This window comes from Lolium perenne, chromosome 2, assembly GCF_019359855.2.
Source record: "Lolium perenne isolate Kyuss_39 chromosome 2, Kyuss_2.0, whole genome shotgun sequence".
Lineage (NCBI taxonomy): Eukaryota > Viridiplantae > Streptophyta > Magnoliopsida > Poales > Poaceae > Lolium > Lolium perenne.
Window position 1 is genome coordinate 46,495,760 of NC_067245.2, and position 27,157 is coordinate 46,522,916.

At 48.7% G+C, this 27,157-nt stretch overlaps 1 protein-coding gene and 1 pseudogene across 1 annotated transcript; both read left to right on the forward strand.

Annotated features, from left to right (window-relative positions):
* Positions 1-18: 18 nt before the first annotated feature.
* LOC127332002 (protein DETOXIFICATION 21-like) lies at positions 19-3,797 on the forward strand. The gene is made up of 8 exons (XM_051358254.2): positions 19-791; positions 1,427-1,968; positions 2,160-2,246; positions 2,645-2,701; positions 2,792-3,030; positions 3,172-3,290; positions 3,413-3,499; positions 3,595-3,797. The coding sequence occupies exons 1-8, from the start codon at positions 474-476 to the stop codon at positions 3,673-3,675; spliced, it is 1,530 nt and encodes a 509-aa protein (XP_051214214.1). The 5' UTR covers positions 19-473; the 3' UTR covers positions 3,676-3,797.
* A 1,950-nt stretch (positions 3,798-5,747) lies between these two features.
* LOC127337809 (U5 spliceosomal RNA) lies at positions 5,748-5,858 on the forward strand (annotated as a pseudogene).
* Positions 5,859-27,157: the final 21,299 nt, after the last annotated feature.

The window sequence follows — 27,157 nt, forward strand, 5'->3', positions numbered from 1 at the left end:
GTTGAAGGCACGAATGTCTTATATCCTTGGGCGTCGGGAGCAGCGACAAGGACAACCATGTTCTCGTGGGAGGACGAATGCAGCAAGAATCTTGTCTGTATCTGAACGTTTTGCATCAATTTCGCTCAACGGAAAGGGAGCTTGGCTAGTGCGATCGGTGAAAGGTACTCAGCTGCGTGGTGAGCACTATTCTTTCACCTTTTAGTAAAGAACTGCCGTGTGCGCGCCACACTAAGCAGCATGCGTTGCTTTTTTTATGGAGGACGCTTTCGGCTAGCCCCAACAATCTAGCAATTCCAAATTTGAGTGAATTGTTATGTCTACGTGAACGTGCAAAAATAGAATGGACAAGGAGTTACTCAGATGGCCATGCACACATATGCATCATGTTTAAGCAGAGAGCGTAGGTGTACCAGCTTCAGTCACCATCCTCTCTGTAGAGAAACGCTCGCTGATCAAGCAGCACTACATTCATGGAGAACAGGGAGGAGGAGCTCAAGATCCCACTGCTTGGGCCAAGGCCGGCAAGGGTCGAAAATGGTGACAACAGTGTGATCCGAGGCGGGGATGCAGGAGGGAGAGAAGAAGAAGTGGGGCTGGGGCTGGGGCAGCGGCTGCTGGAGGAGAACCGGAAGCTATGGAAGGTGGCAGGGCCGTCCATCTGCACGCGCTTCTCCGGCTTCGGGGTCACCATCATCAGCCTGGCCTTCATGGGCCACATCGGCCCCACCGAGCTCGCCGCCTTCGCCCTCGTCTCCACCGTCCTCATGCGCTTCTGCAACGGCATACTGGTACTGCAACCAACTATATAGGATTCCTGAATTGCTTCTCATACTACTGTACCACTCTTCTTCTCTTGCATGTTCTTAAGAGGCAAGTCAATTCGTTGCTCATAATCTTGTCAAATATTGCCAGGAACACACCTAAGTTAGCCACAGTAGGTGATAGACCATTTAAACAGTGGAGGAACAAGGAGTATGATCTGAGCCGGCTCATGCTTCAATCTATTACCAGTTTCATCATAACATAAACAGCGGGGGAATAAGGTGTATATATATGAACTGAACACACCGGATCTCTAGCTATGGGCAGCATCTATATTTCGATAGTGATGTGTGACATAAAACATAACAGAACCAGAAATTACGTGTCTACGCGACTGCATGAGGCAGTCAATTGGCAGGACATAATCTTGCCAAATATTGCCCAAGAACACAACTAGTTAGCAACAGTAGATGACAACCGATGAAGGGCTGATCATAGAGTCAGTTTCACCATAAGATAATTTGGGAGCACAGATATCAACCTTGCTGTTGCAGAGCGGTGTCATTGCACCAGTTCAGCACTGCAACAGAAACAAATTTCTGCAAATGAGAAAAACCCCATGGTTTTTAACACCTGATTAATGTGCGTAAACTGAATGCAGCTGGGCATGGCAAGCGCGCTGGAGACGCTGTGCGGGCAGTCGTACGGGGCCAAGCAGTACCACATGTTGGGCATCTACCTGCAGCGCTCCTGGATCATCCTCAGCAGCTGCGCTGTGCTCATGCTCCCCATCTTCCTGTTCACCGAGCCTCTCCTCGTCTTCATCGGCCAGGACCCCAAGATCGCCGCAGTTGCTGGGCGCATCTCTGTATGGTACATCCCCATGCTGTTTAGCAACCTCTGTAATTTCACGCTCCAGATGTACCTGCAGGCGCAAAGCAAGAATATGATCGTCACCTATCTTGCATTCATCAACCTCGGCACCCATCTGTTCCTGTCGTGGCTCTTGACCATCAAATTCCACTTTGGACTTACCGGGGTCATGAGCTCCATGGTCATTTCCTTGTGGATTCCTGTGTCTGGGCAGCTCATCTTTGTGTTCTGTGGTGCGTGCCCTCTCACATGGACGGGGTTCTCCACCGAGGCACTCACCGACCTCTTCCCCATCCTAAAGCTCTCTCTATCCTCTGGTGTGATGCTCTGGTAAGAACAAGCTTCAGTTTTGACTATATATATAGAACAGTTTCAGAAAGAAAGAAAAAAAATTCACCTGCAACAAAGGAGCAATGTACTTACCGACCAACTATGCGCCTATGGTTTATACTTTACTGCCCATATAGAAATTTTGGATGCACCTAGCAATAATAAATGTTTTTCCCTGCCTGCCTCTTCAGTTTGGAAATGTGGTACAGCACAATATTGGTGCTCCTAACCGGGTACATGAAGAATCCAGAGGTTACACTTGACGCTCTTTCGATATGGTAATCTTTACTACTTCATAGTTCACTTCGCCATTGCTTGGCTCCACTCTGGATATTCCTATTAGTTGAAAGAACGGTAGCTAGCCACTGGTGCATATATGCCATTGCATAATTGCACACTGCTTCCTAAAACGTTGACCAACGGGGGAATGATCCCTCCCTTGGCTATACATTGTTAGGTAGGATGAGACTCTCCCCGCGGATGGACGCTAGGATGATAACCCGGTTTAAAGTCCACCCCTCCCAGCGAAATTACCGCTAGATGGGGCCCAGGTGGGCTGGCTGCGCACTCGCTAGCCTTGCCACTGAGTTAGAACTCAGTAGTCATTTCACACTGCTTCCTTGTCGCTGCATATGAGTTAATTAACTATTGTGGTTTCCATATGTGAAATCTGCAGCCTTAACATCAATGGTTGGGAGTTGATGATTTCTATGGGCTTTCTGTCTGCGACAGGGTAATTTGCTGCTCTAAGAGCTCGTTCTTAACGTATCATGTGATCAAATCAGTTTCAGAAATTTGATGATGATAATTTTGTGTGTTATAGAGTGCGTGTGGCAAATGAGCTCGGAGCTGGAAGTGCAAGAAGGGCAAAGTTCGCCATCTTAAACGTAGTCAGCACTTCTTTCTCTATAGGCCTTGTGTTGTTTGTGTTCTTCCTTTCATTCCGAGGGAGGCTTTCCTACATATTTACAACGAGTGAAGAGGTGGTTGCCGCGGTTGCTGATCTCTCGCCTCTCCTGGCCATCTCTATCTTGTTGAACAGTGTTCAACCAGTACTATCAGGTATTCATTCTTCAGCATTTGACTGAATGCCGATAATCATTTGATTTGGTTTTTTTCATGCGACACAAACTATTTGCCTTTTATGTCAGTAAAGACACGTTTAGTTTACTGAAACTATAACCTTGTTTGATCATCTGGTAGGTGTTGCTGTTGGGGCGGGTTGGCAAAGTGTAGTTGCATATGTTAACATCACAACATATTACTTGATTGGTATCCCCCTTGGAGCGATCCTAGGTTATGTTCTTGGATATCATGTGAAGGTAAGATGATACCATTGTGCCAGTCAATCAGTTAGCAAACTCATTAACTTACCTCTTGGCTCTAAGTTGTCCTAACTTTGTTTCAAAAAAGTTGTCCTAAGTATCCTTGGTTGCTACTGTAGGGCGTTTGGGTTGGCATGCTGCTCGGAACACTGGTTCAAACAATTGTACTTCTGTTCATAACAATTAGGACTGACTGGGATAAACAGGTAAGCTTCGCTAACTGTTCATTGTATAAATATATACTGAGTGCTAGATTAGTGTAGGAGATATACTGAATTATGGTTTTTAATCTAATTTTCAGGTAGAGGTTACTCGACAGAGATTGAACAAATGGTTCATCGATGGGAACAGAGAAAATGCAGCTTCAAGTGGAAGCCCATGAGGTTACAAAAATTGGGCACAAACAACGAATCGCGATGCCATCAAAGACTCAAAATAGAACCTGTATACTCTCCTTGACTGGAGCTCACGACCGTTCAGAGGATAAATGCACTTCTCTCAACATGTGAAGAATGAATGGCAGAACATTAAGAGTCGCAATTTGATCACAGTGATGCAAGCTCTGCTAGAAGAGGGAAAAGAATCCCACTTGACTTCCAGTAAGAGTATCTCTAGCAGACCTCATATTGGCATGGAAACGCAACTTCATGGGGTTTCGGTCGTTTTTTGGGCCAGACCAGACCCCGCATCGGCGGTCTGGCCTGGAAAACGGATCCAGGCCGCAGCTCACCCCCCCCCCCCCCCCCAAAAGCCCGCATATATAGCGGTCGGCGAGGCGGATGGGGGCCAAACCCCATCCGCTCCTCCGCCTCTCCACCTCCCCGCTGATGAAAAATCGCACCCCCGCCAGCGAGCAATCGGCCCAGCCGCACGTAGATCGAGCAACCCCACCTCCCGCCGGCGACGATGGTGGCGGGGCACAGCTCCAACGGGCGCGGGGGCGCTCCACAGAGCACGGCGGAAGCTCCACCCCTCCTCCAGCCGGCGAGAGACGGAGGTGGAAAACGTCCGCTCCGACGTGGCGCGCATCCGCGGTAGCTACCGCTACCGCAACTACGGCGTCGCGGCGCCGCCCGTCTTCGCCAAGCGGGAGTCCGACCGCTACCGCCGCCTCCGTGCCTCCTCCCCTTTCGCGGCGTCCTCGTCGTCGAGCTCCCGCCAGCACCCGTCAACGGCGTTGGTGGTGAAGATGGAGGAAGACGACGAGCCGCCGCGCCTCCCGCAACCGTAGTTTGCGCCCGGTGGCAACCTCGATGACGCCGAGCTGGAGCGCCTCCTCCCGCAGCTCGGCGTGAACGTAGGGCTCACGTCTGGCGACTTCGTCGAGGATCGCAACCTCGACACCGTCGTCGGCCTCGTCTCGCGCTCGAGCCCGCGCGACGCGTACAAGGCAGAGGAATGGCGGCGCGTCGCGGAGGAGCAGGGCAGGGTCTTCGTCGACCTCGGCAGCTACACGGAGTGACGAGGCCGCTCCGACGCGCCGCCGCCACGGCACAGGGCTCCGGTGAGCATCCCGGAGCCGATTTTGAGTTCTAGGTTGCCGCAGCGGTGGATTTTAGCTCGAATGTAGTCGAATTCGAGTTGCTTTTGAGTCGAATTTAGCTCTATGTACGCATAAACTATCCAAATGAAATGCAATTCTGTCTTGCGCCGCCATTTTTTTAAAAAAATATGCAGTTCTATATGTCGATTCTACTCTGCGCGCGCGTTCATCGAACCGCAAAATAGTGTTGGGTGCTGATTTGGGGTTTGCGGTTTGCCGCTTCTGCTAGAGATGCTCTAATCGCTGACACTAAAAATAGAGCAGTGTTGCTCTGTTTTGATTAATTTTGGTTTTGGTGATTTTTTAGCCGAGAGTAGTTGTTGTGAATTGTGAGTAGGAAACATGCTAGTAGTTGGGTTAGCGTCTTCCATCTATTTTGTTGCTTGTGCAGAACGAAGAACTATATCCCGGCAATGTGGTAGAACATGATTGAGAGGGTAGACTGGGGGGGTTATCATCAATTTTACCTAGACTGTGCATAGGGAAACTGATGCGAAGCAATGAGACACGAACCGAGATGTAACCCGGCGGCCGATGGGCCGACGCCGGCGATGGTGAGTCCCCTCGCCTCCGAAAGATCCGTGGCCGGTCGCCATCGAGTCGCCGGTTGCACTGTCATCCTCTGCCTCAAGGTGGGTCGAGGCTCCTCGGCCGGCGTCATGCACCCATCAGCCGCCGCCGTCGAGCGGAGCAGCTCTGTCTCCTCTCCTCTGAGAATGCGTGGGCTGACTACCTGAAAGGCCCACAGCGAGCATACTTCCATGGGCTTTGCTGATTAACTTGCTGGGCAGCAGTAGAAGGAGCGCACACGGTGGAGCGTCTTCGTTTAGTCCCACCTCGCCTAGCCAGGGAAACAGCGCATGGAGCTCGGCTATATAAGAGGTCGGGGTGCTAACCGTTGAAAGGCACGCAGCTGCGTGGTGAGCACAAAGCGAACTATTCTTTCGCCTTTTACTAAAGAATACCGTGTGCACGCCACACTAAGCAGCATACGCTAATTTTTATAGGGTGTTTTCTCTCTGTGAGAAAGCCCCACAAATCTTAATTTCAAGGTTTTTTTTGTTTGTCCTGACTCCTGAGTATGTTAAGTCTGTTGGATAGATGGATTGCCGCAAAGCGTAATTTGCACTGAATTTCCAATGCAGATTGTTCAATAGCGCAATCAGTGTGGATACAGCAGAACTAAACAGTAAGTTCGTCCTGTTAGCCAGTTATTCCCCAGTATAGCCTTTTCTGTTATTCCCCAGTATATAACGGGCTTACCTGCATATTGTCATACATGTACATGTACTGGCTCTCTGTGAATACTAGATGCTCATTCACAATATGGTATCAGAGCTTAGGTTTAGCTCCTCTTGCACGTAGCAACTCCGTGCTGCCGCCGACGATTTTTCCGGTGAGCTTTCCGGTCATCTTGGCCAGCTTCCTCTTCTTCTCCGGCCATCTGTGTCAGCCCGCATCAAGCGTGCCCCGGACGTGCTTGCTCGTGCAGCAGCCATCCCTGGCTCTGCCCCGTCGCTGGCTGTCCCGGCCGGACCCGCCTCCGGCCAGCTCCGCTCTGCCCCGGCCGGCTCCGCCTCGCCCAGCCAGGCGGCCCCTTTCTCGGCCGCCCCGCCGGCCCCTTTCTCGGCCGCCCCGACTTCGGCCGCCTCCGCCCCGGCTGGCCCTGCGCCGCCTCCGGCCGCCTCTGCCTCGCCCAGGCCTGCTTCATCTCCGACCGGTCCCTTTTTCGGTCGCTGCTCGGGCTGCAGCACGATCTGAGCTGCATATCTGGCCAGATCTAGATCTGGTCAGTCCTCTGTGTCTGGCTATGTAAGTATTCCTCGGTGCCCAGTGATATTTGATGGCACCAACTATGGGGAGTTTGCTGCCTTTATGCGCATCCACATGCGTGGTCTTCGGCTGTGGGGTGTTCTTACCGGCGAGGTCTCTTGTCCGCCACACCCCAGTGCTCCTGTGCCTCCTACTCCACCATCTGTGCCACAGGCACTTGCTGAGGATGCTACTCAGGATGATCGAGATGCAGCCAAGTCTGCCGAGGCTACTGCTGATGAGGCATATGAGGAGCAGGTACTTGCTTATTCAGAGGCTCTTGGCTCTTACCGTGACAGTTTAGCTACCTATACTCAGTGGTGTGATGAGAATGCCAGGGCTGCTGCCGTTCTCTCTCAGAGTGTTCAGCCACAGTTTGCTTCTGAGTTTATGGGCCTCGCCACTGTTGCCGATATGTGGTCTCACCTTCGTCAGCATCAGCCTTCTGGGGATTCTCTGTACTTGTCTGTGTTGCGCCAGGAGCATGATCTTCAGCAGGGTGACTCTACTGTTGATGAGTTCTACACCCAGAGTGCGGCGATCTGGCGCCAGCTTGACTCCCTTCGCAGTGCTGTCTGTGATACTTGCCAGTGTTGCCGGACAGTACGTTCAGATATGGACTTCCAGAGGATCCATGAGTTCCTGTCTCGACTTCGTCCAGAGTTTGAGCCTCGTCGTGCTCAGTTGTTTGCTCAAGGCCGTGTTCCTATCTCAGAGGTGCTGACTGAGCTTCGTGTTGAGGAGACTCGTCTACGTGGTGCTGGACTGCTTGGGACACCCTCTGTTCTTGCTGCTCGAGTTCTCACTGCTCCTGCACCGCCACTTCTTCCTACACCAGTGCCTGCTGCTTCTGGAGGAGCCCGCCCTTCTCGCGGTGGAGGTCGCTCTCGCCCTCCTCGGTTCTGCACTCACTGTCGGAGGTCTGGTCACCTTGAGTCTGACTGCTACCAGAAGCAGCGGGGTGTGCCTCCTCGTGCTCCACCTTCAGCGCCTGTCACCACCGGCTTCACTGAGCAGGATATAGCGAGACTTCAGCGTCTCCTTGCCTCCTCCGGCTCTGCTTCGACGGGTACTGCTGCCTCCGCGACTGTTTCCTCTCCACAGTCAGGTACATCTTCGTGGGTTCTGGATTCTGGAGCCTCTTTTCACATGTCTCCTGATTCTTCCTCTCTTTCTTCTCTTCGTCCTCTTCCTCTTCCTGTTCGTGTTCTTACTGCCGATGGTACTTCTCTTCCTGTTGCTGGTCGTGGCACTCTTTCTACTCCCTCTTTTTCCGTTCCTGATGTTTCTCATGTTCCCGGCCTTACCATGAACTTGTTTTCCGCTGCTCAACTTACTGATTCTGGTTGCCGGGTCATTCTTGATGTTGATTCTTGTTCTGTCCAGGACACACACACTCGGGCACTGGTTGGGGCTGGCCCTCGGTGCCGTGACTCCCAGGGACTTTGGGAGCTTGACTGGCTTCATGTTCCTTCTTCCACCACTTCACCGACTGTACCACGTGTGCTTGCTGCTTCCACTACCGCCTCCTTTCAGCAGTGGCATCATCGTCTTGGTCATCTTTGTGGTTCTCGCTTGTCGTCTTTACTTCGTCGAGGTCTTCTGGGGCCTGTCTCAGGAGATGTCTCGCTTCAGGGTTGTCATGGTTGTAGGCTTGGTAAACAAAATCAGTTACCTTATCCTACTAGTGAGTCTGTTTCTCAGCGTCCCTTTGATTTGATCCATTCTGATGTATGGGGTCCCGCTCCCTTTGCGTCCAAGGGGGGCCAACGCTACTATATTATTTTTATCGATGATTTCTCTCGCCACACTTGGATCTATTTTATGACTTCTCGCAGCGAGGTTCTCTCGATATACAAGCGTTTTGCTGCCATGGTCCACACTCAGTTTTCCACGCCTATCCGTGTCTTTCGGGCTGATTCTGCTGGTGAGTATATCTCACGGCTGTTGTGTGGTTTTCTTGCTGAGCAAGGCACTCTTGCCCAGTTCTCCTGCCCTGACGCCCATGCCCAAAATGGCGTGGCTGAGCGCAAGCATCGCCACCTTCTTGAGACGGCTCGTGCGATGATGATCGCTGCCTCTCTTCCTCCTCACTTCTGGGCTGAGGCTGTGTCTATTTCCACATATCTCATCAACCTTCAGCCCTCCATAGCCTTGCAGGGTGGTATTCCTCTTGAGCGTCTCACTGGTCACACTCCTGATTACTCGACCCTTCGTCTTTTTGGTTGCGTGTGCTATGTTCTTCTTGCTCCACGCGAACGCACCAAGCTGAGTGCTCAGTCTGTTGAGTGTGTCTTCCTTGGCTACAACCCTGAGCACAAAGGATATAAGTGTTGGGATCCTATTGGTCGTCGGATGCGCATATCTCGGGATGTCACTTTTGATGAGTCCCGTTCTTTCTACCCGCGTCCCTCCTCCTCTTCCTTCTCGGTGGATGATATATCTTTTCTCATGTTTCCTGACTCACCTCCTCCTGTGCCTCCGGTCCCTGCTCTGCCGAGTCTCTCACCACCTTCTCATCCTCCACCCGCTAGACCTTCCTCTCCTCCCTCACCACCTTCCTCTCCCATGTCACATTCCTCGACTACGGTCGTCCCTCCCTACCCTTTTCACTACTCCCGTCGTCCCCGTGAGGATGATGTTGCTTCTCCTGACATGCCCTCTACCTCTGATGTGATGCCCTCTCCGTCCGAGCCGACTCATCATCTTCGTGCTCGTCCTCGTCCTCCTCCTGATCGCTATTCTCCTACTCACTACGGTCTTTCTGCTGCCCTTGAGCCGACCTCTTATCGGGATGCCCTTGCTCATCCAGAATGGCAGCTAGCGATGGCTCAGGAGATTGCTGCTCTTGAGCGTACTGGCACTTGGGATGTTGTCACTCCTCCTTCCTCTGTTCGTCCCATCACCTGCAAGTGGGTCTACAAGATCAAGACTCGCTCCGATGGTTCTCTTGAGCGCTACAAGGCTCGACTTGTCGCTCGCGGCTTTCAGCAGGAGCATGGTCATGACTATGACGAGACCTTTGCTCCAGTGGCTCACATGACCACTGTTCGTACTCTTCTTGCCGTTGCTTCTGTTCGTCACTGGTCTGTCTGTCAAATTGATGTGCAGAATGCTTTTCTTAACGGTGAGTTGACTGAGGAGGTATACATGCAGCCACCTCGTGGCTACTCTGTTCCCGATGGCATGGTCTGTCGTCTCCGGCGCTCTCTCTATGGCCTTAAGCAAGCCCCTCACGCCTGGTTTCAGCGTTTTTCCTCTGTGGTCACCGCTGCTGGTTTTGTCCCTAGCGCACATGACCCTGCGCTCTTTGTCCACACATCCTCTCGTGGTCGGACTCTGCTTCTTCTTTATGTTGATGACATGATCGTCACAGGCGACGACCCTGAGTACATTGCCTTTGTCAAGGCCCGTCTTCGCGATCAGTTTCTCATGACTGATCTTGGTTCTCTCCGCTACTTTCTTGGGCTTGAGGTTTCCTCTACCTCCGATGGCTTCTATATCTCCTAGGAGAAGTATATTCAGGACCTTCTCACTCGTGCCGCTCTTGGTGATGAGCGCATTGTCGAGACTCCTATGGAGCTCAATGTCCGCATCCGTTCCACTGATGGTGATCCTCTTCCGGACCCGACTCGCTATCGTCACTTGGTTGGGAGTCTTGTCTACCTTGCTGTCACACGTCCTGACATCTCCTACCCAGTCCACATTCTGAGTCAGTTCATGGCTGCTCCCACTAGTGTCCACTATAGTCATCTTCTTCGTGTCCTTCTCTATCTTCGTGTCACTATCTCCCGTCGGCTTTTCTTTCCTCGCTCCAGCTCCTTATAGCTCCAGACCTACTCAGATGCTACCTGGGCTAGTGATCCAGCCTACTGTGTCTTTCTTGGTGGCTCTCTCATTGCTTGGAAGACCAAGAAGCAGGTTGCAGTCTCTCGTTCGAGTGTTGAGGCTGAGTTGCGAGCGATGGCTCTCTTGACGACTGAGGTGACTTGGTTACGCTGGTTACTTGCGGACTTTGGTGTTTCTGCTGACGCTCCGACTCCGCTCTTATCGGACAGTACTGGTGCCATCAGCATTGCGCGTGATCCGGTGAAGCACGAGCTCACCAAACACATCAGTGTTGATGCCTTCTATGTGCGTCATGCTGTGCAGCATCAGGTTATGGCTCTTCATTATGTGTCTTCAGAGCTTCAGCTTGCCGACTTCTTCACGAAGGCCCAGACTAGAGCACAACATGGTTTCTTTCTCTCCAAACTCAGTGTTGTTGACCCACCATGAGTTTGAGGGGGGTGTTAGAGTTGTATAGTCCCTTTTCTGTTATTCCCCAGTGTATAAGGGGCTTACCTGCATATTGTAACACATGTACATGTACTGGCCTATGGCCCTCTGTGAATACTAGTTGCTCATTCACAACACGTCCTTCCATTCAAGTGTCTGTAACTTTGGATTTTGCTATTTATGTACACAAGTTCACATTGAAGGGTGTTTTCTCTTTGTGAGAAAGCCCCAACAATTCTGAATTTCTCAAAAGTTAAGATCTCTCTGTATCTGCTAGCCATGTCCCCTATTTGTAGACTTGTTGTAGTCATGAATGTTGGATTGTTACATGTAAAATCTTCTTGCCCAAACGAAACTGTAAATCATGTTTGACGGTATGATGCATCTTCTGCTCATGTCCATCAATATCGAACGCCTCAGACTGAACTTGGAGCGGTGCATACTTTGTTCTAATGTTTCGTATTGGGGAATGAAGTTGAACCAAGGGGAGTAGAAGAGCAAAGAATGAAGGAAATTTCTTTTCATCACTGTATTTGTCCACCTCGACATCACCATATATCGGTCTCTAGAAGATGTACACGAGGACTACTTCTCTCCATCTTTATTCTTCTATGGACAAACACAACAACCGATGAACAAGAATTGCTCATTCATCATCAGCAGATCAGTACTCCGTGCTGCAGATGCGCTGTATGAAATGCCTCTCTTGGTGTCAGTGTTACACACCCTCTCAACATCCGGCTGCCGGCCCTCTGGATGCCCCCCCCCCCCGATGCTGGAAGCAGGTTGAGAAGCACAAGTTTCGACTGGAGGAACTCTAGATGACAAAAGGCACATGGAGGGAGGGCGTCGTCACTAGTAGAAAAAGAGGCTTCCGTCCACCCCCATTAGTCCCGAAAATATAGGAACCGCTACTAAAGGGGTCTTTAGTCGCGGTTCGCTAAAGACCTGGGCCCAGCGCGCTCGGTGGCCAGCTGGTGGACGGGAGGAGCTTTAGACGCGGTTGGCCAGGCCAACCGCGACTAAATGTCCTCATGCCTGGCCCGAAGGCCTTTAGTCGCGGTTGGCCAGGCCAACCGGGACTAAAGGCCCATCCCTACAAAAGGCAGCTCAGCTCACTTCACTTAGCCATTTGGTGCTATTTCTCTTCACAATCTTCACAAGGGGTGGTGACATAGGCATCCCCAATGGGCCTGCCGAAGAAGGTACCCGGGGTTTATTGGAGGCCCACGACCCGAAGGATAAGAAGATTCGGAAGTCCAAGATGCTATTATGGAAAGCTAGAGTTGTAATAGGAAGTATTATTTGTAATCTTGCGGGATGGGTTAGAAACCCTCCCGGACTCTGTAAACCTGTGTATCACGAATCCCTCGGCTCCAACTCCTATATAAGGGGGAGTCGAGGGACAAAGAAAGGATCGAATCATTGTTTCTCAAACCCTAGCTTTTACATCGTCGAGTACTTTTCGGCTGAAACCTTCGAGATCTACTTGCCCTCTACATCCAACGAAACCCAAGTCTACTACTTGTAGGCATTGACAATTTAATACCTTGTCAATTGGCGCCGTCTGTGGGATCTAGAGGCGACAAGGAGCTGATCTCGATGGCACGTTCAAGATCGTCGACTTCGTCGATAGCAAGCAACATCATGGACAGAGGTAAACAGATCGAAACTGGTCTCGTTGATTTTGTTCCTCACCCGCCCTCCCGTTTGGATGCATATGCGTATCTGGAGGAGCCCATGGAGATGACGTTCAGAAAGTTCCACTTCCGCGTCGACAAAGAAGGAGCGTACCGTCTCGAAGTTCCGATCTCGCCGGGATTATCGGTGGTCGATCCCGATTTTTCAAGTTCAGCATCATCCGTTGAGTCAGGCGACGAGGAGATTTCATCGCGACGCCTCATCAGCACCAAAGCAAGCGAAAAACTCACCAAGATCTTCAACGCCAGGTCCTTCGAGTCATCCGCGGACTCCTATATAAGCGATGACTCGAGTAGCATCGACAGCTTCGACTTCATCGACAAATCCATCACTGTTGGAAAGGTCTTCACCAATCTCTATGATGGTGTCACCAAAACCAGCAAGGTGTAGAATTCAAAATATCATCAAATTTACGCCATTGGAGAAGCAAGTCGCGATCAGGAGGAAACATCAGAGGCTTTCGACGAACTGGGAAATCCATATGTCGATCCCTCTGACTTAAGGCGAGGTTTGGGCAGTAAATATGTCGGGCCTACACCACGTGTTAGGGTTCAACTCCCACAATCAGCATGGGATAGAGCCGCAAGAGCTATGGATGGTTCAGAACCAATGGCGACAACTGCTACGACTGAAGAATTGCAGGCTTACCAATATAGGCTCGCTCGAGCTGGAAGAGAATTGGAAAAACAGACAGCTGCTCTGAACAGAAGAAAGGAGGCAGCTTCCGCATCAAGCAGGCGAAGAGCGGAGTTGAGTCGACAATCAGGAACTTCGGGAGATAGTCACAGGGAAGCTCGAAGGAGAGCAAGATCTCGGCTACAAAATATACCTGAAGCTGAAAGAGAGACTTTAATTCAAAACCTCGATATGTCTTTTATGTCAATCGACACGAGGGGGAATATCATTCCAAAAACACCGGAAGCAGGATACATGGCAACGCAAGCTTTCATCTTAGCGTCTAGGCCACCTCCCGGAGATCCAAGAGAGGCGTTGTACAACATGGCCATGGCAGGATGTGGAGCCATGGGAGCAGCGTTCGCAGCCACACCTCCCGAAGGAGCTGCAAGACAAAATAGCCCGAGACCTACCGCAGCAGTGCAAGATCAACCAAGAGCAAGTGGAGTCAGAGATACGGTGACTCAGGCCAGGGTAGATAGAGCGCGACAAGATAGAAGAGAATATCGGCAGTCACCAGAACTTGCTGAAGAAGATATGTGTGGACTCCCGTGTTTTACGCGACGGGTCCGAAAAACTCGAGTCCCATCAGGATTCAAGTTGCCCGATAGTTTCAAGAAATTTGACGGCTTGCAAGATCCCGAGGATTGGCTAGTCGATTACCTCGAGACGGTAAAGTTGATAGGTGGAACCAGAGCAACAGCCATGCAGAGCATTCAAATACACCTAAGCGGAGCCACAAGATCATGGATAAAGAAACTTCCCCCAGGTTCCATCGACAGCTGGGACAGTTTTGAGGATGTGTTTGTCAAGAACTTCCGATCAACCTGCAAAAAGCCCGCGACACTTGAGGAATTGAGATCATGTCGACAAAAGCATGATGAATCAATGAGGAAGTACATCCAAAGGTGGAACATCATCAAAAACTCGGCAGAAAACATATCTGACGAGAGAGCGATAGATGCGTTTGTGGCAGGAGTTCGACGAGGAGATTTTGTGGAGGACTTGGGAAGAACCAACCCAAGGACAGTATCAGCATTAATGGAAATAGAAAATAGATGGGCAGATGGCGAGGATGCTGTGCATAATAAACGGCACAGGTCACCAGAGGAGGACCGCAGTCGAAATTTTCAAAATAGACGACGATTTTCTCGACAATTTTCGAGTTACGATGCACCTGGCCAAATCTCGGCTGGATTTCGAGCAAGCGCTGGAGGAAACAATAGAGATGATTATCAAAGGAGCAACGAGCAGCGAGGCGACAATAGAGATGACTCCCGAAATAATAGGCCAAATAATGGGCCTAGATTCCAGAGACCTTTCGCGTCCCCTGAGGAGATGATGAACGGGCCATGCCAGATGCACTTTTATCTCGACAGCAATGGAAAGAGACAGTCAGGACACCTGCAGAAGGATTGTCGAAATTTTCAGGCAATGTTAAGGTGGGCAGGGCACGCCAATACCCAAGCGACAAATAGAAACCCGCAAGGGCCCAGGAGTGAGATTCACTTGCCACCTCCTCCCGCAATTACGGACGAAAATCGAGATCAGCTCAGAATAGCGGCAGCACCAGCGCCACCACCTTACATTGATCCCAACTCCAATGGAGCGGTCTCGATGATTCAGAAAGGCAGACCATCCAATAGAGCTCAGAAAGTAATCTCGCGACAGGTGTTCATGGCAGAGAAGATGCCTCCACCAACAGTTGAGTACCTCAATTGGTCAGGGCAAGACATTGGCTTCACAATAGCGGATCATCCGCAGCAAGTCCCTCGACCAGGGCAGTCAGCACTTATCTTGCCAGCAGTAATCGCGGGATTCGACGTATCGCGAGTATTCATAGATGGAGGCAGCAGCTTAAACCTTATGTATGCAGATACACTAAGGAAGATGAACATATCTCTAGCAAATCTAAAACCAACCAATACGCGTTTCCATGGAATTACGCCGGAGAAGCCAAGTTATCCGTTGGGGAAGATCAATCTCGACGTTCAGTTTGGGACCCGAGAAAATTACAGGATAGAGAGGCTGGAGTTTGAAGTCGTAGATTTCCCATCGCAGTACCACGCTTTGTTGGGGCGCCCAGCATATGCTAGGTTTATGGCGGTACCACATTATACATACTTGTTGTGGAGGTTACCTGGACCTAAGGGACCAATTACAGTCAAAGGAAGTTTTGCGCTAGCCGATAAATGTGACAAGGATTTTCATCGACTGTCAGAAACTTTTGGGATGCAGGCAGAATACATGGAGTCAAGGCTTACGACCGATTACGACGTACTGCCAGATGTAGGGAGGCCTAATAAGGAATCAACTTTTAACACTGCAAAGGATTCCAAGGAAGTGCAGATTCACCCGACAGATCCGAAGAAGACGACGTCTATCGCGACAAATATGGACCTCGCATAGGAAAGCGCGCTCGTCGAGTTCCTCCGTGAAACCTTTGGAAAATCTTCGCATGGTGTCCAGCTGACATGCCAGGAGTACCCAGGGAACTTGCCGAGCACCACCTAAACTTGGATCCATTAGCGAGACCAATAAAACAACCTTTGCGACGTTTTTCGGAGCCAAACCGCAAAGCTATGCTGTCAGAAATCGATCGACTGAGAGAAGCTGGTTTCATCAACGAGCTACATACAGAGGCCACGTGGGTCGCAAATCCAGTATTGGTCCCGAAGAAAAACACTAAAGTCCTTCGCATGTGTGTCGACTTTACGTGTCTTAACAAACACTGTCCAAAGGATCACTTTCCCCTCCCGAGGATCGATCAAATTATCGACTCCACGGCAGGATGTGAACGTCTTTCCTTCCTGGATGCTTACTCTGGTTATAACCAGATCAGATTGAAAGAAGAAGACGAGGTCAAAACAGCGTTCATCACACCTTACGGCGTGTTTTGCTATCGAACAATGCCCTTTGGTTTGAAAAACGCGGGAGCAACATATCAGCGGATGATGCAGAAGTGCTTAGCAACACAGATCGGAAAAAACGTACAAGTATACATCGACGACGTCGTCATAACGTCAAAAAAGGGGGGCACGCTAATCGAGGACTTGAAGGAAACTTTCGACAATCTCGATAAGTTCTGTCTCAAGCTGAACCCGACAAAGTGTTCTTTCGGCGTCCATGCAGGAGAACTTCTCGGGTTCTTAGTTTCAGCAAGAGGGATTGAAGCAAATCCCGAAAAAATCCAGGCCATCGTAATGATGAGAAAGCCAACAAAGTTGAAAGAAATACAGCAGTTAACCGGGCGAGTCGCAGCTTTAAGCAGATTCGTCGCCAGGTTGGGGGAAAAGGCGTTACCGTTTTACGCCTTAATCAAACAAGGAGAGAAGTTCCAGTGGAATGAAGAGGCAGATAAAGCCTTCGAGGATCTTAAGCGCATAATCTCGACACCACCAATCTTGGTGGCGCCCAAAGAGAAGGAACCCCTCTTGCTGTATATTGCGGCTACACCCCAAGTGGTCAGCACGGCTCTTGTTGTCGAAAGAGAAGAAGAAGGAAAACTTCATGGAGTGCAGAGGCCGGTATATTTCATCAGTGAAGTCTTGTCGCCTTCAAAACAGAGGTATCCTCAGTACCAAAAGCTAGCATATGGAGTGTTTACAACCACAAGAAAATTGCGGCACTATTTTTCGGCACACCCGATAATAGTGGTCAGTGAGGCGCCCTTGTCCAATATACTAAACAATCCAGAAGCTACGGGTCGTGTCTCCCTTTGGGGAATAGAGCTTTCCCCTCGGGACATCACGTACGAAAAAAGAAAAGCAATAAAGTCGCAGATTCTACCAGACTTCATCGCAGAGTGGATGGAGTTACAAAATACAGGACCACTGGATTTATCGAGAACTTGGACTATGAACTTCGACGGGTCCAAGAGATTAGAAGGAGCTGGAGCAGGCGTGATACTAATATCACCTGAGGGCGACAAGCTGAAGTATGTCTTGAGGATGACGTTCCCAAACACATCTAACAATGAGGCAGAATACGAAGCTCTCATACACGGGATGAAGATGGCGAAAGCTTGTGGTGCAACTCGACTAAAAATCTTTGGCGACTCACAATTGGTGGCCCAGCAAGTCATGAACCAATGTGATGCAGTCAATCATAGCATGGTGGCATACAAAGAAGTGTACAACGAGCTCGAGAAATTATTTGATGGATGCGAGGTAAATCATATCAGCAGACTGAGCAACGACGAAGCCGATGTTCTTGCAAATATCGGGTCGCAGTGCCTTGCAATTCCACCAGGTGTGTTCTGGGAGGAAATAACAGAGAGATCTACAAAGCCAAAGAAACCAAAGAAGAAGGAGAAAGAGGAGAAATCCTCGGGGGCTGCAAAAGAAACACTAGAAGAAGAAGAGGAACAGGATCTAGAGTTGATGGTGCAAATACCATGGATGCAAGCGTACATATCATACATCTTAAGGAAAACAATACCCGACGATCCAGTTGAAGCAAGGCGAGTTATTAGACGGTCCAAAGCTTTTACAGTGATCAAAGGGGAGCTGTACAAACGCAGTATTTCGGGTGTGTTACAGCGATGCGTAACACCCGAAGAAGGAAGGATAATCTTGAAGGACGTACACGAGGGAATTTGTGGTCATCACGCGAGCAGTCGAGCTATTGCCGCCAAGGTTTTTCGAGCTGGATTTTACTGGTTGACAGCAATAGAGGATGCAAAGGAGATAGTACGAACTTGTGACGCGTGCCAGAGATTTGCCGCGAAACCTCATTCTCCGGCAGCAGAGCTGATGCCAATACCATTGTCCTGGCCCTTTTCTCAATGGGGCCTCGATATGGTAGGGAAGTTACATAAAGCTTCGCCAGGAGGATACGAGTATATGCTCGTCGCTGTCGATAAATTCACCAAGTGGATAGAAGCCAAGCCGATAAATTCACCAGATGCAGCATCTGCAATAACGTTCGTGAAAAGCATTGTTTTTCGGTTTGGAGTACCTCACAGCATCGTCACGGACAATGGCAGTAACTTCACATCCAAAGAATTCAAAGCATACTGTGCAGAGGCAGGCATCAAATTGCACTTCGCGTCAGTCGCACATCCACAAACCAACGGACAAGTCGAGAAAGCCAATGGTATCATCTGCAATGGTATCAAGAAGCGCTTGCTAGGACCACTGGAAAAAGCTCGACACACCTGGCCAGAGGAGCTGCCGAGTGTATTGTGGAGTATTCGAACAACACCAAATATGGCGACACAGGAAACTCCGTTTTTTCTGGTCCATGGAGCCGAGGCAGTATTGCCAATAGAAATAGAGCATGACTCCCCAAGAGTTACGGAGTATAATGAAGAAGTATCTAGGAAGGCATTGGAAGATGATGTCGATGCATTGGATGAGGCCAGAGACGAAGTACTATCGCGGGTCACCAAGTATCAGCAAGACTTGAAAAACTATCATAGTAGACGTTTGAGACCAAGGTCCTTTCAGGTGGGAGATATAGTTCTACGACTCAATCAACAGAGTACTGAAAAACTCGAGTCACCATGGCTTGGTCCTTACATCGTCATGGAAGTCATCGAAGGAGGAGCATACAGAATGAAGGATAAGAAGTCAGGGGTTCCCGAGAAAAACCCCTGGAACGTGGCACAGCTAAGGCGTTTTTACGCTTAGTGTCGAAATATAGTCCTCCTTGTAAAAATACAATGTACTGAAACGCCCGCGAGTTTTCAGACGCACTCTTTTCCTTTTTCGGGGCACCGAGTGGGGCCGGAAAAGGTTTTTGATGAGGCGGGCTCGCGGTGTTGCAATATAATAAAGATAGTCGAGATATATATTTTTTTCTTCGACAGGCCCGGGGGCTTGTGCTCAAGACTTGCAATATATATTTCCGAAAATATTCCGCCTTGGTGCGAAAACACCTCGCAAAATAAAAAAAATAGCGATCAACAACAAGGCACGGGGGCTCGTACCCGCAAATATAGCATATTCAATATAATTTAGTTGCCTTGGTTTAAAACCTCGCACATACAATAAAGAAATTCACTACCGAGACACTCGGGGGCTTGATGAGGAAAAATAAAAACATTTATTGGCTTTACAATATAGAACATGTTTACAACATACAAGAGACAATTCCTGAGAAAACTCAACGAGTTCAGAGAAAAAGAAAAATCAATTATGGCCTAGTATATTATCTATGGTCATCCGATTTACAGTACGAGTATTGTGTTCAGCATAGCTGCCCTTCACGAAGAACTCAGCGTCCATCCGAAGAAGTCCATCCATCATATCTTCTGCTACAGGGGTCACATGATCATCAATTTTGCCAACATCCCTTTTCCTTTTCGCCATCTTGGCCAAGCACTTGGTAACAATTTGGCTCATTTCAAACTTGGGATAGCAGATTTTGATCATCATCATAGCAAACCTGGCGCCAGCAGAAAGTTGCGCCCGAACAAATCCATGGATTTGAGGAGCATCTCGAAATTTCTCCATCAAACCAAGAAGAGTATCGGGTGCCTCGTTCCGAGGAAACATCGTCTTGTAAACCAGAGACAATGTTCTAGTGCAGAAATACAGGAACTCGCGAACCTGACAGGCCCGGTCTTGAAACCTGACAATCTGTCGGGTCCGCTCTGGCGTGGCCCAGAATAGAGAACCATGGTCAAGAGAAAGGTTAACGAGAAGATTTGTCCTTGTGTTTACCCTCTCTTCTTCGGCAGCAGCGTCGAGAAAGGAACCTATTTGGAGACGGCACAGGAATTTCAAAAAAAAGAGGATACATCAAGAAGACAGAAGAAGTATTGATTTGCAAAAGCATACCTGACATATCCACACTGGCTTCATTCATCAATTCGAGCATAAAATTCTCTCGGGTGGTTGCCTTTTCAGCTTCAGAAACGGCGGCTTCCTTGGCAGCCATGGCTTCTTGAGCTTGTTGAAGTGCAATTTTTTCTGCTTCGGATGCCTTGCGAGATTGCTCCATCATCACAAGTGTTTGTCTCTTCGCATACTGAAGCTGTTGACGAAGTTCTTCCAAATCTTGCGATAAATTCTTACTCGAGGAATCTTCACCAAGTTCAGTATTAACAAGCACTTTTCTCGAGCGAGAAGAAATAGGCAAAATATCGGAAGGAGAAGGAGTTGGAGTATAGTTATCAAATATCAACTGAAATTAAAAGGTTCAACATCAATCATCAATCAAAATAGAATTCCATTGATTTTCAGAATAATTACAAGGCATTACAATGGAGCTAGTGGGATAAGTGTCGCCAAAAGCTACTTTGGTGACAGCATCAAAAGGAAGAAAGAAAAAGAAAAAAGGGGGAAAGACAGGGTGGTCTACTAGACCTCCGTTTTGGATGAGCTTGGAGCTGGAGTTGGCTTGCACCTAAGATAAGCGAGGACCTTCTTCGAGTTCGGTTTCGCAGCCTTGATCAGCGACTGCCACTTTTTGGTCTCCATCTCTTGTGTGTCGCCAACCCTAGTCCAGTCGATATTTTGTTGGCTATCGGCAACCAGGGCAATAGTACCCTCCACGCCAACCTTCAAACTTTCTTGATGAAGTTTGAGCCCAAGGTTTTCGGGAGTATTGAAGCACTTGGCGAGAGCAAGAAATGGCGCGGGTTGTTCTTTCTTCGGGAAGAAGTAAGGGTACAGCTGCGACAACCCCGCCTCAGCTTCAGCAAGACCGTCGCGTGCCTCGTCTCCATGAATCTCAAGGAGAGAAAGCGCGTCAAGAAGGGGATCGTTCTCAGGATCCCTAAGTTCATATTCTTGACCCGTTTTTCCTGCTAAGGCAAAAATTTATTGATAAGTAAGCAAGACAGGAGAAGTTCAAGGAAGTCAAAATAGTTTGGGCACTTACTGGCAAAACGACGGCTCTGCGACGCCAGGCGCTTGATAATCGCCTCTTCGCGAGCAGATTGTGCGGTAATATGCTCACTTAAAGAGGTTTCTGCCTCATGAAGTCTCTTTCGAAGATCTTCGATGGTGGCGGCCTCTGCCTTAGCCTCTTTGGCATCTGCTTCAGCCTTCTTACGAGCTTTTTCACTTTGCTCCAATTTACGAGCAAGTGTGTCAGCACGTTTGTTGGATTCCGCAAGATTTTCTAAAACAAAATAGTCGGCAGAAATCAGAATCATGATAGGAAAAGGAAGAAGACGTCGATTTGCCAAAAGAAGTAGAAGAATATTACCTTCGGCTTGTTTAGCATAATCGTGGTCCCCGACAAATTGGGTACCAAGGCGGATGAATTCCTGCATCAAGGGTTGATAAAGGAAAAAGAGAAGAAAGTGTCGAATAACATAAAAAGGTCGACAGCAAAAAGTAAGAAAAAAAATGAAGAGAGTCCATAGGCACCGAATAGTTTCTTATACAAAAAAGGAGAAGTAAGCAACTTACGTTATCCAGAAGAGGAGCTGCAGAGCCACCAGGTTGAAGAGCAGATTCTGGAGCTGGCTCAACCCTAGCCCTCTTTGGCGAAGGGACATGGGGGCTTGCAGGTGGAGTTGGATGCTCGACGTTCTGTTGAGGAGGCGAAGTTTCCTCCACATCAGGCTGAACATCCGAAACAACTAAAGTACGCGACGTACTCGTTCGAGCAGCCACATCAATAGGTGGATTTTCTTCCTCGTCATCACTGCAATAAAACATCGACAATATAAGGAAAAACGACGACAAGTATTTTGCAGGATAAACAACAAAGAATAATAAGGACTTACGAGCTGACAAGGGCATCCAAGAAAGGGTCGAAAGCTTTCTTCCCTTCGGAAGGACCAACTTCTTCGGCTTTGGAGGTGCCGGAATCTTCGACTTCATTCCTCTTCCTCTTCAACGTTTTCAGAAGATTCCTCTTCCTGTTCTTTGGAGAAACAGCAGGAGGAAGGGAATGTGTTGAGGCAGTGGCCTCAGAGTCGGCTTCTTTTTCAGAAGATACCGCAGATTTTCGAGAACCTGCGGCTTCACTCTCAGGGCGAGAAGTACCCTGGTTGTCGTCGGTGACAACGGCCCGTTCTTCAACTTCTCCACCTTCAGGAAGGGGAGGAAGAGAAACAAGATCTGGATGGTTCTACAAAAAAGAAGAATGTCGAAAAGAAAGTTATACAAAGGATGTCAACAAAAAAAAGTAGTCGATAAAAATAGTTCATACGAGAATTACCTCAGGGAGCGCGTTGGTGGCGCTATACGGCTTTACGCGACAAGACGAGGGGACAGGATCTTTCTTGTTGAGGGAGGAGATTTTTCGGACAAGTTTTTCTAAATCTTTGACCGGCAAATCCATTGACAAGCGATCCACATCTTCGTTGCCAGCGTACTTCCAGAGGGGATTTTTGTGAGCTTGCAGAGGCTGCACTCTAATCCTAAGGAAATACACCGTGATTTGGATACCTGACAACTCTTGGCCACGAGTACTTTGAAGTTCGTGGATGCGAGTCATCAGTGCCTCTGTCGCCGCTTTTTCTTCGGCGGTAGCCTCTGCATCCCAGGATCGGCGGCGACAGATTTTTTCGGCACCATCAAAAGGAGGAATGTTGTCTTCAATAGACCCATGGTTTTCCTCGTGGATATATAACCATTTTTTGCGCCACCCTTGAACTGAATCAGGGAATTTGACATCGAAGTACTCGACATCAGGGCGAACGCAGATAACGACGCCGCCTATGTTATAGGCGACGTTGGCAGAGCCATTGTGGCGACAAAGAAAAAGGCGCTTTCATAAAGCCCAGTTAGGCTGGATTCCAAGGAAGGACTCGCAAAGGGTGATAAAGATCGAGATGTGGAGTATGGAGTTGGGAGTAAGATGGTGGAGTTGCAATCCGTACACGAAAAGCAACCCTCGAAGAAAATTGTGAATAGGGGTAAAGAGGCCACGTATGAGATGATCAACAAAACTAACCCGATACTCCTTTGGAGGGGTTGGGTAGCTTTCTTCGCTAGGGAAGCGCTGTGCGTCTTGCTTCTTGCTGATCCCTAGTTTCTTCAGCAAATTGATGTCTTGGGTGGAGATTTTGGATCTCTCCCACTCAGCGCTTCCCAGATCCGCGGCAGCCATCGTGGATTCAGGAGTATTGTGCCTAGTGAGTCTGCGCGGTGGCATCAACAATGGCGCAGTAGCACAGTGCGAGCGTGGCGGAGCTCAAAGAACTATGGGGCGCAAGAAAAGATTTTGGCAGAGGAGAGCAGAGGAGCGGCGCGAGCGAAAGTGTGGAAGGAGGAAGACGATGACCTTAAATAAAGGTGCGGTGAATCGACACACCGTTGGATGGAGAAAATGTGAGGTAGATGGTCTACACGTGGAATAAGGGTAACAGAGTAATTTCAGCATGAAGGCGTTACAGCGCGTGCGCCAGGAAAAGCGGAGGACGTGTGTCCCCCACTTGCACGACGTGTCAACCTGACAGGAAATTTGGACCCATAAGGCAGGGACAGTAGTACTCGAGCTTCCTGGATACAAAGATCGTGGCTATCGTCAGTACTGAGGTCACTTTGACCAAGGGGAAAATCTCGACAAGTATGAAATAAGAAGATTGGCGGCAGGAAAATTTATCGATTACTTTGGGAGCCTTTGATCAAGTACAAGTTTTTGCCCAAATTCTCGGGGGCTACTTTGGGAAAAAGTAAAATTCGAGTATGACAATATAAGAATTGAGGGAGCCTATGATCAAACGCAAGCATTTGTTCATAGCCTCGGGGGCTACTCCCATCGGGAGCGCTGTTCGCGCACCCGATAGATATGAAAAGCTCAAGAAAGAATGACAATATAGCGGCATAAAGTGTGGAGCCTACAACCAAGTCCAAGTCCTTGGTTGTAGCCTCGGGGGCTACTCCCATCGGGAGCGCTGTTCGCGCACCCGATAGATATAAAAGTTCGAGAAAGAATGACAATATAGCGACACGACGCATTAAGGTGTTGAGCCTACAACCAAGCACTAGTCCTTGGCTGTAGCCTCGGGGGATACTCCCATCGGGAACGCTGTTCGTGTGCCCGATGAAATTATAAAAAAGAGAGAGAAAAAGAAGAAGAAAAAGGGAGCATATTTCGAGTTATATAAATAACTCTACATATACTCCCATCGGGAGAGCAATATAAGTCATCCGTTGACTCAATAAAATGTGCTATTCCAACAGCCGAATAAGCACTCGACAATATATTCTCAGAACGCCAAAGTTGTGAATAATTTCTGAATGCCGCAAAACTTTACGAAGGTAAGACCCCGGATCCGTTCTGTGTGGCGTGGCGCTGTCTCTGACGTCGGTTTGCTACTTTTTTCCGTATCAACAGATACGAAGAAAAATCCTAACGGATGCGTTAGGTACCCGATAAATATTACTGGGACTCGACAGAATGGTAAGACCTTAAGCGGCACCTGTTGAAGTTTACACCAGTATCCCGGGATCATGTCCAGGGACGTGATCTTGAAGTAGGTTTTTGTGGATTGCCACTAGAGCAGTTAACTAGTACCTGATCCGTCAGATGAACTAGCCCCAACTACCATTATCCCTGTACAATATAGAAATTTGTATGCAAAGATATGTGGTAAAGTTCAAAGTTATTGAATAAATATAAAAGTGGAGATTTTCCTTGACTCTACGATTCAAACAAAATCTCGGGGGCTACTGACATAGGCATCCCCAATGGGCCTGCCGAAGAAGGTACCCGAGGTTTATTGGAGGCCCACGACCCGAAGGATAAGAAGATTCGGGAGTCCAAGATGCTATTATGGAAAGCTAGAGTTGTAATAGGAAGTATTATTTGTAATCTTGCGGGACGGGTTAGAAACCCTCCCGGACTCTGTAAACCTGTGTATCACGAATCCCTCGGCTCCAACTCCTATATAAGGGGGAGTCGAGGGACAAAGAAAGGATCGAATCATTGTTTCTCAAACCCTAGCTTTTACATCGTCGAGTACTTTTCGGCTGAAACCTTCGAGATCTACTTGCCCTCTACATCCAACGAAACCCAAGTCTACTACTTGTAGGCATTGACAATTTAATACCTTGTCAGGTGGTGGGTTTGCTTTTGGTTCCTCTTATGCACACAAGGTGTTCGATGAAATGCCCGAGAGCATGAAACAAATATGATATGAAGTGTCCGAGCCACACTTGAGCTTTCTCATTTATTTTTTCTCCTCGATCGCGGTTCGCAACTTGAACCTTTCATGTGTCATTGATAAAATATGCATGTGTGTAGTTGATACGTCTCCGACGTATCGATAATTTCTTATGTTCCATGCCACATTATTGATGATACCTACATGTTTTATGCATACTTTATGTCATATTTATGCGTTTTCCGGAACTAACCTATTGACGAGATGCCGAAGGGCCAGTTGCTGTTTTCTGCTGTTTTTGGTTTCAGAAATCCTAGTAAGGAAATATTCTCGGAATCGGACGAAATCAACGCCCAGCATCTTAGAATCCCCGGAAGCATCCAGAACACCCGGGAGCCGCCAGAGAGGGGCCACAGGCCCCCCAGATGATAGGCCGGCGCGGCCCAGGCCCTGGCCGTGCCGCCTTATGGTGTCGTCGCCTCGTTGACCTTCTGACGCCGCCTCTTCGCCTATTTAAGCCTCCTCGACCTAAAACCTCGAGACGAAAAAGCCACGGTACGAGAAACCTTCCAGAGCCGCCGCCATCGCGAAGCCAAGATCTGGGGGACAGGAGTCTCTGTTCCGGCACGCCGCCGGGACGGGGAAGTGCCCCCGGAAGGCTTCTCCATCGACACCGCTGCCATCTCCACCGCCATCTTCATCACCGCTGCTGTCTCCCATGAGGAGGGAGTAGTTCTCCATCGAGGCTAAGGGCTGTACCGGTAGCTATGTGGTTCATCTCTCTCCTATGTACTTCAATACAATAATCTCATGAGCTGCCTTACATGATTGAGATTCATATGATGATGCTTGTAATCTAGATGTCATTATGCTAGACAAGTGGATTTTACTTATGTGATCTCCAGAGACTCCTTGTCCCACGTGTGTAAAGGTGACAGTGTGTGCACCGTGTGGGTCTCTTAGGCTATATTTCACAGAATACTTATTCACTGTTATGAATGGCTTAGTGAAGTGCTTATTTATATCTCTTTATGATTGCAATGTGTTTTGTATCACTATTCATCTATGTGCTACTCTAGTGATGTTATTAAAGTAGTTTATTCCTCCTGCACGGTGTAATGGTGACAGTGTGTGCATCATGTAGTACTTGGCGTAGGCTATGATTGTGATCTCTTGTAGATTATGAAGTTAACTATTGCTATGATGGTATTGATGTGATCTATGCCTCCTTTCGTAGCGTGAAGGTGACAGTGTGCATGCTATGTTAGTACTTGGTTTGGTTATGTTGATCTGTTGTGCACTCTAAGGTTATTTAAATATGAACATCGAATATTGTGGAGCTTGTTAACTCCGGCATTGAGGGTTCGTGTAATCCTACACAGTTAGTGGTGTTCATCATCCAACAAGAGAGTGTAGAGTCTAGCATCTATCTATTTATTCTGTTATGTGATCAATGTTGAGAGTGTCCACTAGTGAAAGTATGATCCCTAGGCCTTGTTCCTAAATACTGCTATCGCTGCTATCGCTGCTTGTTTACTGTTCTACTGCATTTGTACTGTCCGCAATATTACCACCATCTATCACACGCCAGTCCTGGGCAAAGCACTTTTCTGGCGCCATTACTACTGCTTATATACATTCATACCACCTGTATTTCACTATCTCTTCGCAGAACTAGTGCACCTATTAGGTGTGTTGGGGACACAAGAGACTTCTTGCTTTGTGGTTGCAGGGTTGCTTGAGAGGGATATCTTTGACCTCTTCCTCCCTGAGTTCGATAAACCTTGGGTGATCCACTTAAGGGAAACTTGCTGCTGTTCTACAAACCTCTGCTCTTGG